The sequence below is a fragment of the Lolium perenne genome, chromosome 7, assembly GCF_019359855.2.
Source record: "Lolium perenne isolate Kyuss_39 chromosome 7, Kyuss_2.0, whole genome shotgun sequence".
NCBI classification, from domain to species: Eukaryota; Viridiplantae; Streptophyta; class Magnoliopsida; order Poales; family Poaceae; genus Lolium; species Lolium perenne.
The window spans coordinates 45,438,411-45,451,558 of NC_067250.2; the positions used below are offsets into that span (position 1 = coordinate 45,438,411).

The window sequence follows — 13,148 nt, forward strand, 5'->3', positions numbered from 1 at the left end:
GTAGTGCGGCGCAACACCAGGGATTCCGGCGCCAACGTGGAACCTGCACAACACAACCAAAGTACTTTGCCCCAACGAAACAGTGAGGTTGTCAATCTCACCGGCTTGCTGTAACAAAGGATTAACCGTATTGTGTGGAAGATGATTGTTTGCAGAAAACGGTAGAAACGATGTGCAGTAGATTGTATTTCAGTAAAGAGAATTGGACCGGGGTCCACAGTTCACTAGAGGTGTCTCTCCCATAAGATAAACAGCATGTTGGGTGAACAAATTACAGTTGGGCAATTGACAAATAAAGAGGGCATGACCATGCACATACATATCATGATGAGTATAGTGAGATTTAATTGGGCATTACGACAAAGTACATAGACCGCCATCCAGCATGCATCTATGCCTAAAAAGTCCACCTTCAGGTTATCATCCGAACCCCCTCCAGTATTAAGTTGCTAACAACAGACAATTGCATTAAGTATTGCGCGTAATGTAATCAGTAACTACATCCTTGAACATAGCACCAATGTTTTATCCCTAGTGGCAACAACACATCCACAACCTTAGAACTTTCTGTCACTGTCCCAGATATCAATGGAGGCATGAACCCACTATCGAGCATAAATACTCCCTCTTGGAGTTACAAGCATCTACTTGGCCAGAGCATCTACTAGTAACGGAGAGCATGCAAGATCATAAACAACACATAGACATAACTTTGATAATCAACATAACAAGTATTCTCTATTCATCGGATCCCAACAAACGCAACATATAGAATTACAGATAGATGATCTTGATCATGTTAGGCAGCTCACAAGATCCGACAATGATAGCACAATGGGGAGAAGACAACCATCTAGCTACTGCTATGAACCCATAGTCCAGGGGTAGACTACTCACACATCACACCGGAGGCGACCATGGCGGCGTAGAGTCCTCCGGGAGATGATTCCCCTCTCCGGCAGGGTGCCGGAGGCGATCTCCTGGATCCCCCGAGATGGGATCGGCGTTGGCGGCGTCTCTGGAAGGTTTTCCGTATCGTGGCTCTCGGTACTGGGGGTTTCGTCACGGACGCTTTAAGTAGGCGGAAGGGCAAGTCAGGAGGGGGCACAGGGGCCCCACACCATAGGCCGGCGCGGCCAAGGGGGGGGGCCGCGCCGCCCTAGGGTTTGGGCATCCTGTGGCCCCACTTCGTTTCGTCTTCGGACTTCTGGAAGCTTCGTGGAAAAATAGGCCCCTGGGCGTTGATTTCGTCCAATTCCGAGAATATTTCCTTACTAGGATTTCTGAAACCAAAAACAGCAGAAAACAGCAACTAGCACTTCGGCATCTTGTTAATAGGTTAGTTCCAGAAAATGCACGAATATGACATAAAGTGTGCATAAAACATGTAGATAACATCAATAATGTGGCATGGAACATAAGAAATTATCGATACGTCGGAGACGTATCAGTGCTATGCGTGTTTCTCTGGCTGCCAAACGGATTGACTCCATCGGTGCTCGCGCGAACCTTGTGTTCCTAGGATCATCCCCAAATTCTGGGTACTCGAGGTTCAACGCATTCCACTAGCTAGCATCCGAAGGGTGTCTCAACATCCTGTCCTTTTTCTTTATCTCTGGATCATTTGTGTCATCTTCTCGCTTCCTCATATCCGCGTGCCAGCGCATTAGCTTTGCTTGCTTAGGGTCTGTGAAATACCACTGCAGACGAGGAGTGCTCGGAAAGTACCACACCACCTTCCAAGGAGCTTTATTCCCCTTCTTGTATCGACTGACGCCTCTCTCCGGACATATGGTATACTCCGCGTGCTCATCCCGATAAATGATGCAATTGTTCAAGCACACATGGTATTTCACGTGCGGTAAATCCAGAGTACACACGATTTTCTTGGCCTCCTCGATACTAGTCGGACACGTGTTCCCTTTGGGAAGACGTTCGTGCCAGAATGCCATGTAGTCGTTGAAGGATGCGTCGGTCGTTTTGTGCTTTACCTTCATCTCCAGAGCCATGAGTGTTACTTTCAGGAGGGTATCCTTTGGCCTGCATCCTTCATATAATGGAGTAACCACGTCTATCTCCAGTTGATCCAGCTTGGCTTTCTCTCGGGCGGCAGCTCTTGCGTTACTCGTCTGCTTGAGAAGCAGCTCTTGAAGATAAGGGTCATGCGCCCAGTCCATCAACGATGGTCTATCATCTTCATCTTTATGATCTTCATGATGACCTCCATCTTGATCTTCCTCATCAGGTCCAGGATCTCCTACATTGTGATCATGATCATCTCTGGATTCTTCTACATTGTGATTATGATCATGTCCACGATCTTCTACATTGTGATCACCTCCTTCCTTATTTCTTGAAATCCCATGGACAAATTCATAATCATCTTCATCACCGTCCCACCGATAGCCATCCATGAAACCACACACGAGAAGGTGGTCCCGCACCATATCGGCTTGAGGGTCCATAAGGCTCGTCAGCTTGCATCTTCGACACGGACATCTTATCTCCATTTGGTTATTTTTAATCATCTCGGCCGTCGTGGATTTAAAAAACCTAGCCACAACGCCTTCGCTCATCATGCGCACCATGGTCGCCTGTGGAGCATAGAGAAAATGGATATTTTAGTACCAAAAGAAAAATTTGGCATGACCTTTCCTAAAAATATGACATATGTATATGCGTAGTATGCCCATTTTTCACCGAAACGGAAATAAATCAACGTTTCGGCAAAATATTGGCAACTCACATTTCAAATCCCTGCAAACAAAAACATGCAACACATGTAGGCTTCACATATACAACACATGTGGAGCCTTCGCATACAACACACATGCATGCACGTGAGGCTTCGCGCATGCACAACACATGTGGAGGCTTCGCATAACATATATGCACACACACGTGTGCAAGACGATCGGTAACTGGTCACACACAAAGCATATCCAACAAAGTTACCGATACGGCGAGACCGAGAGTGTTGGATGAGGAAAAAAGTTGAGATTGAGTAGGGATTGAGCTAAGAAATCTTCACCTTACTTACCAATGAAGAAAATTAAGTTTAACAACTTAATTTGGGTGAATGAAGGGGTGGAAATGAGGTGGGGAGGAGGAGCAACACGGCCAGATCCAGATTCTATGGGAGGTGGTGGTGGAAGAGTGTTGGGAAAAGTGGGTGGCACATGTGAGGGAGGGGGAAAGCAGGAAATGGTCCCAGGTTAGCAGTGGCGCACCACTTAGCAGTGCACCACTGCTAGGGTGACAAAAAAAATAGCAGTGGCGCACTGCTAGGTGGTGCGCCACTGCTAACCTGGCACCAGCACCCTCCCTGGTCCCACCACCTCCCCAAACATAGCAGTAACACACTGCTAAGTGGTGCGCCATACCTAGTAGTGGTGCACCCCAACCTAGTGCGCCATTGCCAAGGTTCTTACCTATAGAAGCCACTGGCGCACCACTTAACATTGGCGCACCACGTAGCAGTGCGCCATAGCTCGTCAAGATAGCAATAGCGCACCACTGTGCAATGCGGCATTACTAAGTTGGGGAGGGAGTGGGCTCTGGTCGCCCTTTAGGGATGGTGCACCCCTTAAGCAGTGCGCCACTGCTACATTTATACCAGTGGAGCGCGGTTTTTTTGGTGCGCCACTGGTAAGGAGTAGTGGCGCACTGCTTTTGTGGTGCGCCACTGAAGCCCATCTTGGGCTAGGTCTTTTCCTAGTAGTATATACATAAACCTATATTTTTTTTATCTAATGGGACGATTGAATAGACCGCCTTAACCTCAAAAAAAAATCACGTGCCAGGTGCTGAGTATAACAAAAAAAAAATTGACAATCAATACCACATATATTCATAATAACAAATAGTATATAGTAGAGATACACGAATCTACTGCTGGGTACAACAATGTTTATTTGGAAGAAGGGAACACTTTTGTTTTTGTGAATTATCTTTTTGCGAAAATTGAAAACACATGTATGCCACCATCGGCCGTTGCTTAATTGGAAATAGGCTGTGCAATGCCGTTGAGGCCCATCTTTTTTAGTTGGCCCAGCCCAAATATCCTGCAGGGCATAAATTACCTCGCACACACGCATGAGGCAGCCAGCCACGGACTCCATCATTCCCAATGCCGCACATGGAGGCGGCGGCGCTTCTGACCTAGTCGTCTCCTCCACCGCAGCTCCCTCCCGCCGCCGCTCCTCCATCCCACCTTTCCAACCGCCGCATCCCGTTCTCCTGCTCCTGTCCGTTGCCTTTCAGTTGCGCCCTCACCATTTCTAGATAGAATCCGCCGCCGCCATGCCGCCATTCCGGCGCTGGGAGGACCTGCCCCCGGACCTCCTCTGCCGCATTGGCGACACCCTTGAACTCAAGTGCTATGCCAGAGCGCGCGGCGCCTGCACAACGTGGCGATGCGCGCTCCCGCCGCCATTCCCGTCGCTCCTCGTGGTCGTCAACCGTTCCCCGTCTGCTGCATCGCTCGCCATCAACCGCTCGTTCGAGCTCAACGCCATCCCCGAAAGAGCACGATGCATCGGATCCAGCAACGGATGGCTCGCCCTCCTCGCTGACAGCAAGTTCAGCCTCTTCAACCCCATCACTGCCACCGAGATCGACCTGCCGCTACTGATCTACAACAACAGCACCCAGTCCACGTCCAGGCTGGTTTTCGCGCCCAACCCTGCCAGGGACGACTTCGCCGCCGTCACCATCTTTGACATCAACGTGCTCGCCTACGTCACTGCTGGAGCAAGGAGGTGGGCCATCCTCGATCCCATAAGCCTCACTCGCGGAGATCAGCTCGTGGATGTCTTCTACCATGAGAAAGGTAGGTTTTACTGCCTCACTCGGTATGGAGATGTCTACATACTCCGCCTACCGGAGCGCAGCCTCGGGAAACCTATCATGGTCAAGGATCCATCATCAGGGCCTGCACGTTTCAAGGGGAGGCAGACCCAAAAACTGCCTAGAAGACTTCCTCGTTCTCCTTTTGAGGGTCCAGACCTGAATGCGCCGGTCACCGTTGCACCCTTGTTGGCCAAGGGGCTGGGGGACCTTCCGTTCGACCCAGATTCTAGTTTTGCACCGCCATACAATAGATTCGCTCTTGTCAATAGTGCCAAGCACATTGTGTTCTGTGACGGTAATTTGTACCAGATATGGAGGAACAAGAGCTGCGCGGTTACCATGCAGCTGCCAGGAGGCGGTCGTCATCGTGTAGCAGAGAATGAAATGTTGGTTCTGAGGTATTATCCGCGGCGCCAACCATGCTGGGATGCTGTGACGGACTTGGGGGGCTACTCGGTATTTCTCGGGAAGAACAACGCTGCGTCGATGTATGCTCAAGGTGTTCCAGGGCTCAAGGGTAACTGTGTCTACTGGATTGACGAGATGGGTAGGGATCGGTGCATGGTCTTTGACATGGTAAGCAAGAAGTCTACACCTTGCCTTCCCATTGCTGCTGTTGGTGTCACTCCGCAAAGCACAATTTGCTGGTACTTTCTCACTGACATGGTGAAAAACTTCAACAATGGAGGCAAAAGAGTTTATCAGACCCGTGCGAGAGTCCGGGCTGATCGTGAAAACCAGCAAGACATGGAAGAGTGATTCGTCTACAATCATTTGGGAATTTGTGCAATAATAAAAGAGTTGTCTCATGTGAATTATTTTGCTAGTATTGCGGGAGCAAAGCATCAACACCTTGCAGGACAATTTATTTAAGTGCACTGTGTTAAACATGTACTGCGATGTTACCTATGCGATCCCCTGTGCTTCTCATAACATATCATTGTGTTGACCAAAAAATCATAGACGAGGATCTGAAGAAGGTCATCAAGGTAATCCATACATGATACATCTATTACATATTAAAGAACTTATATTATTTTTACTGTGTACAAACGTATCAGGTAATAGATTTCTGTCTCCAATGCTACGTGAATTTTCTGTTGTTAGCAGTCGTCTCATTACCACGTTAAAGAATTCAAAATAGCAACCTTAAGTAGCATCAATTGCTTCTTACATAGTATTCATTTTGCATCTTCCATATACATCACTCATCGGGCATACACAGTGCGGGGATTCGTGATAGACTAAGTCGAACAAATGCAAATGCACTTGGTCTAGTGTTTGTGTGTCTGTAATAAAAAAAACATATTACAACATAGCATAGTGCAACTCTATTTTCTGTGTTCATGTGCCATCGATAGGCTAACATATTACATCATAGTGCAATGGTTTTCGAGAGAAAGCTAGGTAGATTACATAATCACTTGACATAGCTCCAATACTACATACGTATAGCATTCATTCATTAAGCACCCAGATCCTTCAAGCACGCAGCTGCGCTAGCTCCAGCTCGTTGTGTAGGAATAGGAGAGAATGCTTTTTTCCTGCCCACCTGCAAACTCGCGGCTCTGAGATAGGTGAGCTTAAGGGAGTACCTGAGGGTGGGCAACCGTGTGAGTAGCATGTGGCGGCTGGGTGTAGTCACGGAGGAAGACGGCAGGGTACAAGGAATAATGGTGCTTCACGTTAACCGATGGGGCTGAAAAAATCAGAAAATGCAATGCTTACAAAGTTAGCTGTTATTGTTTCTTCAGTTTCATCAATGGCAGTTCTCGTCAGTTATTGAAATAAGCCGAACTTGAGCCTCGATCATGGTTAGTGAGCGTAGATCGTCGTGCTGATCGGATTGTCAGATTAAATGATGCTCACGGGAGAGTAATGTTGGGATCAATCGTGGCTTAAATTTCCATTTTGAGTGAAGAATATAAGGTCTGAATAAATAGAGTTATAAAGGGAGACTAAAAGAGGACAACAACAAGTATTACGGAGCACCATAGCCCTTCTGTTGTGCTTCTCATCGTGTGTCTCTTGCGTGTGTTGAGTGCTTAAAGATACTAGCAAGGACAGGCACGGTGGCACGCCGCGCCCAACCCAAAGTTCTTACATGTTAAATCACAACTGTGATGGACGATAAGACATGTGTTAAATACTTGGGAGTGGGCATTATTCTGTATGGTGGGAAAATCCAAGAAGAAACTGATCATCTTTATTTGGACATTCCATATGAAGAGTTGAACAATACAATATATGATTCACTACGGGAGAAACTCCATGTGCCGACGGCCAGCCCATGTGCCGACGGCCAAATGTCGGGGCCGTCGGCACAGAGGCCCTCGTCGACCGGCGACGGAGCTGACCGTCGGCGTACGTTCACCGTCGGCACACAGCTGTCTACACCGACGGTCACCGTCGGCGCAACCCGGACCGTCGGCACAGAAACTTGGCGCCCGAAGGTCACCGTCGGCACAGCCACGGCCGTCGGCAGACGAGCAGACAGGCGGGCCCAGCCGTTAGGCTGTCACGGCGCCGTCTATAGTGTGCCGACGGTAGCCCACGGCGCAACGGCGGCCGTCGGCACAGGGACCGACGGGTCCCGCCTTACGCTGTGCCGTCGGTCACCCACGGCACAAAAAAGGCCGTCGGCACAGCAAATTGTGCACATTTTTTTGTTTTTCCATTTTTTTGGCACCAAAGAGATAATTATTAATCCCAATCATTTTTTTTGTTTATTTATTTCTCACTGCTATTTTGGCGAACCCCTTTGCGGGAAACCTATATATATGTATAAGGGCGGTATAGAACCCCTTCGCCAGAAATCGAACCTCGGAGGGGGTGAATGGCCCACACACGATACAAAATACTTAAGACCCACACACGATACAAAATACTTAAATAACTAGACTCACACACATACCAAAGCGCTTACGTAACTAGACCCACACACGAACCGAAACAGTTAAAGACCTACACCCCCACATAGGAAGCAAACACTTAAAGAAACTACACCCACACACATGAACCAAAACACTTAAAGAACTAGACCCACACACAAACCAAAGCATTTAAAGAACTATGGGTCGACACATGACCCGCTAGACACACGGACTCGACACACACATATTAATCAGAGAAGTCGAAATCTTCATCCTCGCCGGGGGTGTCCTGAAGCGGTGGTTGTGAGGTTCCACAACCACCGTTCATCATTCTCCCCATGTCGACGCCTCTCCTTTGGCGTACTGCTTCAACCTCGGCCTTCCTCTGCCGCTTTCCCGCCCTCCTCTCTCTCCTGTACGTCTGCTTCTCCTTCCAGAATGCGCGCGTTGCCTCGACGTCTCCGGGATGGTCTCTGCGCCACTGTGCCATGAACTGCTCGTCCGCCTCGGTGGTATCAATCCGCCGCTGGCCAGCCCTGTACCGCCGCGCTTCACCCTGTGAGCGAAGTAGTGGCTCGCAGAGAGACTACGAGCTTCCGTCAGAGACCTGACCTCCGGGAAGTTCATTTCGTGGCGCGGCCGGCCAAACCTCCAAGCCGCAACGTCGTATGCGCGGGCAGCAGCCTCCTTCGTGTAGAAGGTGCCGAGCCACACACGCGTACCACCGGCGGTGATTTCAGCCGCGAAATGTCCCGCAGGCCGCAGGCGAACGCCGATGAAGCCCGTGTTGCTACGGCGACGAGGAGCCATCTCAGCGGCAGCTCAGCTCAGAGGATTTTGTGGTTCTATTGGATGAGAGAAGTGATGAAGGGAGAAATGTTGCTGGTGCTGTTAGTGGAGAAGCCATGGCTATATATAGGCCGACGAGGGGCTGAAATGGCGGGAAAACATGGCGGGAGAGAATGGGCGGGAAAGGGTGGGCGGGAAAAAAGGGCGGGAGAGAAGCAGCGGGAAAGGGTGGGCGGGAAAAAAGGGCGGGAGAGAAGGAGCGGGAAAGGGTGGGTGGGAAAAAGGGCGGGAGAGAAGCAGCGGGAAAAGGGTGGGGGGGAAAATAAGGGCAGGAGAGATTCTGCATGTATAGGGGGGAACTCCCTCGGAGGTGAACCGGAGAGAACCTTGGGATCATAGGGGATGGTACTTGTTTCCACATGTACCTATGACCTAACCAAGCTCAAACGCAGGCATACGCCCACCGGGGGAACCCCGATGGGACGCAGTCAAAGGGGTAGACGGCGCGGTCAACAGAACTAGGGTTTCGTCAGAAATCGAGCATCGGACCTAGGGAATGGCCCCAAAAGTTGTGTGTGTCCACATGGCATGCACAAAAGTGATTTGAGATGGTTCTATATCCAATGCTCACCACTCCGGGTGTGCCCGGCTTCTCGGTCATGGGTTTAATAGTCTTTGGCAGATTCTGCGTGTATAGGGGGGAACTCCCTCGGAGGTGAACCGGAGAGAACCTTGGGATCATAGGGGATGGTACTTGTTTCCACATGTACCTATGACCTAACCAAGCTCAAACGCAGGCATACGCCCACCGGGGGAACCCCGATGGGACGCAGTCAAAGGGGTAGACGGCGCGGTCAACAGAACTAGGGTTTCGTCAGAAATCGAGCATCGCACCTAGGGAATGGCCCCAAAAGTTGTGTGTGTCCACATGGCATGCACAAAAGTGATTTGAGATGGTTCTATATCCAATGCTACCCTCCGGGTGTGCCCGGCTTCTCGGACATGGGGTTCCTACACTTAGGCGGTTCTGCGTGTATAGGGGGGAACTCCCTCGGAGGTGAACCGGAGAGAACCTTGGGATCATAGGGGATGGTACTTGTTTCCACATGTACCTATGACCTAACCAAGCTCAAACGCAGGCATACGGCCACCGGGGGAACCCCGATGGGACGCAGTCAAAGGGGTAGACGGCGCGGTCAACAGAACTAGGGTTTCGTCAGAAATCGAGCATCGGACCTAGGGAATGGCCCCAAAAGTTGTGTGTGTCCACATGGCATGCACAAAAGTGATTTGAGATGGTTCTATATCCAATGCTACCCCCTCCGGGTGTGCCCGGCTTCTCGGACATGGGGTTCCTACACTTAGGCAGATTCTGCGTGTATAGGGGGGAACTCCCTCGGAGGTGAACCGGAGAGAACCTTGGGATCATAGGGGATGGTACTTGTTTCCACATGTACCTATGACCTAACCAAGCTCAAACGCAGGCATACGGCCACCGGGGGACCCCGATGGGACGCGATCAAAGGGGTAGACGGCGCGGTCAACAGAACTAGGGTTTCGTCAGAAATCGAGCATCGGACCTAGGGAATGGCCCCAAAAGTTGTGTGTGTCCACATGGCATGCACAAAAGTGATTTGAGATGGTTCTATATCCAATGCTACCCCCTCCGGGTGTGCCCGGCTTCTCGGACATGGGGTTCCTACACTTAGGCAGATTCTGCGTGTATAGGGGGGAACTCCCTCGGAGGTGAACCGGAGAGAACCTTGGGATCATAGGGGATGGTACTTGTTTCCACATGTACCTATGACCTAACCAAGCTCAAACGCAGGCATACGGCCACCGGGGGAACCCCGATGGGACGCAGTCAAAGGGGTAGACGGCGCGGTCAACAGAACTAGGGTTTCGTCAGAAATCGAGCATCGCACGTAGGGAATGGCCCCAAAAGTTGTGTGTGTCCACATGGCATGCACAAAAGTGATTTGAGATGGTTCTATATCCAATGCTACCCCCTCCGGGTGTGCCCGGCTTCTCGGACATGGGGTTCCTACACTTAGGCATATTCTGCGTGTATAGGGGGGAACTCCCTCGGAGGTGAACCGGAGAGAACCTTGGGATCATAGGGGATGGTACTTGTTTCCACATGTACCTATGACCTAACCAAGCTCAAACGCAGGCATACGCCCACCGGGGGAACCCCGATGGGACGCAGTCAAAGGGGTAGACGGCGCGGTCAACAGAACTAGGGTTTCGTCAGAAATCGAGCATCGCACCTAGGGAATGGCCCCAAAAGTTGTGTGTGTCCACATGGCATGCACAAAAGTGATTTGAGATGGTTCTATATCCAATGCTACCCCCTCCGGTAGTGCCCGGCTTCTCGGACATGGGGTTCCTACACGTAGGAGCAGACTGCGTGTATAGGGGGGAACTCCCTCGGAGGTGAACCGGAGAGAACCTTGGGATCATAGGGTATGGTACTTGTTTCCACATGTACCTATGACCTAACCAAGCTCAAACGCAGGCATACGCCCACCGGGGGAACCCCGATGGGACGCAGTCAAAGGGGTAGACGGCGCGGTCAACAGAACTAGGGTTTCGTCAGAAATCGAGCATCGCACCTAGGGAATGGCCCCAAAAGTTGTGTGTGTCCACATGGCATGCACAAAAGTGATTTGAGATGGTTCTATATCCAATGCTACCCCCTCCGGGTGTGCCCGGCTTCTCGGACATGGGGTTCCTACACTTAGGCAGATTCTGCGTGTATAGGGGGGAACTCCCTCGGAGGTGAACCGGAGAGAACCTTGGGATCATAGGGTATGGTACTTGTTTCCACATGTACCTATGACCTAACCAAGCTCAAACGCAGGCATACGCCCACCGGGGGAACCCCGATGGGACGCAGTCAAAGGGGTAGACGGCGCGGTCAACAGAACTAGGGTTTCGTCAGAAATCGAGCATCGCACCTAGGGAATGGCCCCAAAAGTTGTGTGTGTCCACATGGCATGCACAAAAGTGATTTGAGATGGTTCTATATCCAATGCTACCCCCTCCGGGTGTGCCCGGCTTCTCGGACATGGGGTTCCTACACTTAGGCAGATTCTGCGTGTATAGGGGGGAACTCCCTCGGAGGTGAACCGGAGAGAACCTTGGGATCATAGGGTATGGTACTTGTTTCCACATGTACCTATGACCTAACCAAGCTCAAACGCAGGCATACGCCCACCGGGGGAACCCCGATGGGACGCAGTCAAAGGGGTAGACGGCGCGGTCAACAGAACTAGGGTTTCGTCAGAAATCGAGCATCGCACCTAGGGAATGGCCCCAAAAGTTGTGTGTGTCCACATGGCATGCACAAAAGTGATTTGAGATGGTTCTATATCCAATGCTACCCCCCTCCGGGTGTGCCGGCTTCTCGGACATGGGGTTCCTACACTTAGGCGGTCTGCGTGTATAGGGGGAACTCCCTCGGAGGTGAACCGGAGAGAACCTTGGGATCATAGGGTATGGTACTTGTTTCCACATGTACCTATGACCTAACCAAGCTCAAACGCAGGCATACGCCCACCGGGGAACCCCGATGGGACGCGATCAAAGGGGTAGACGGCGCGGTCAACGGAGAACTAGGGTTTCGTCGTAAATCGAGCATCGCACCTAGGGAATGGCCCCAAAAGTTGTGTGTGTCCACATGGCATGCACAAAAGTGATTTGAGATGGTTCTATATCCAATGCTACCCCCTCCGGGTGTGCCGGCTTCTCGGACATGGGGTTCCTACACTTAGGCAGATTCTGCGTGTATAGGGGGGAACTCCCTCGGAGGTGAACCGGAGAGAACCTTGGGATCATAGGGTATGGTACTTGTTTCCACATGTACCTATGACCTAACCAAGCTCAAACGCAGGCATACGCCCACCGGGGGAACCCCGATGGGACGCAGTCAAAGGGGTAGACGGCGCGGTCAACAGAACTAGGGTTTCGTCAGAAATCGAGCATCGGACCTAGGGAATGGCCCCAAAAGTTGTGTGTGTCCACATGGCATGCACAAAAGTGATTTGAGATGGTTCTATATCCAATGCTACCCCCACCGGGTGTGGCCGGCTTGTCGGACATGGGGTTCCTACACTTCGGCGGCATTCTGCGTGTATAGGGGGGAACTCCCTCGGAGGTGAACCGGAGAGAACCTTGGGATCATAGGGTATGGTACTTGTTTCCACATGTACCTATGACCTAACCAAGCTCAAACGCAGGCATACGCCCACCGGGGGAACCCCGATGGGACGCAGTCAAAGGGGTAGACGGCGCGGTCAACAGAACTAGGGTTTCGTCAGAAATCGAGCATCGCACCTAGGGAATGGCCCCAAAAGTTGTGTGTGTCCACATGGCATGCACAAAAGTGATTTGAGATGGTTCTATATCCAATGCTACCCCCTCCGGGTGTGCCCGGCTTCTCGGACATGGGGTTCCTACACTTAGGCAGATTCTGCGTGTATAGGGGGGAACTCCCTCGGAGGTGAACCGGAGAGAACCTTGGGATCATAGGGTATGGTACTTGTTTCCACATGTACCTATGACCTAACCAAGCTCAAACGCAGGCATACGCCCACCGGGGGACCCCCGATGGGGCCGCTTGATCAAAGGGGT

At 51.1% G+C, this 13,148-nt stretch overlaps 1 protein-coding gene across 1 annotated transcript; it reads left to right on the top strand.

Moving 5' to 3' along the window:
- Positions 1-4,114: 4,114 nt before the first annotated feature.
- Positions 4,115-5,763, top strand: LOC127313319 (uncharacterized). The gene has a single exon (XM_051343858.1). The coding sequence runs from the start codon at positions 4,303-4,305 to the stop codon at positions 5,608-5,610; it is 1,308 nt and encodes a 435-aa protein (XP_051199818.1). The 5' UTR covers positions 4,115-4,302; the 3' UTR covers positions 5,611-5,763.
- Positions 5,764-13,148: the final 7,385 nt, after the last annotated feature.

Excerpts from the sequence above, each read along its gene's own strand:
- LOC127313319 (XM_051343858.1), top strand. The coding sequence starts at position 4,303 with ATGCCGCCATTCCGGCGCTGGGAGGACCTGCCCCCGGACCTCCTCTGC.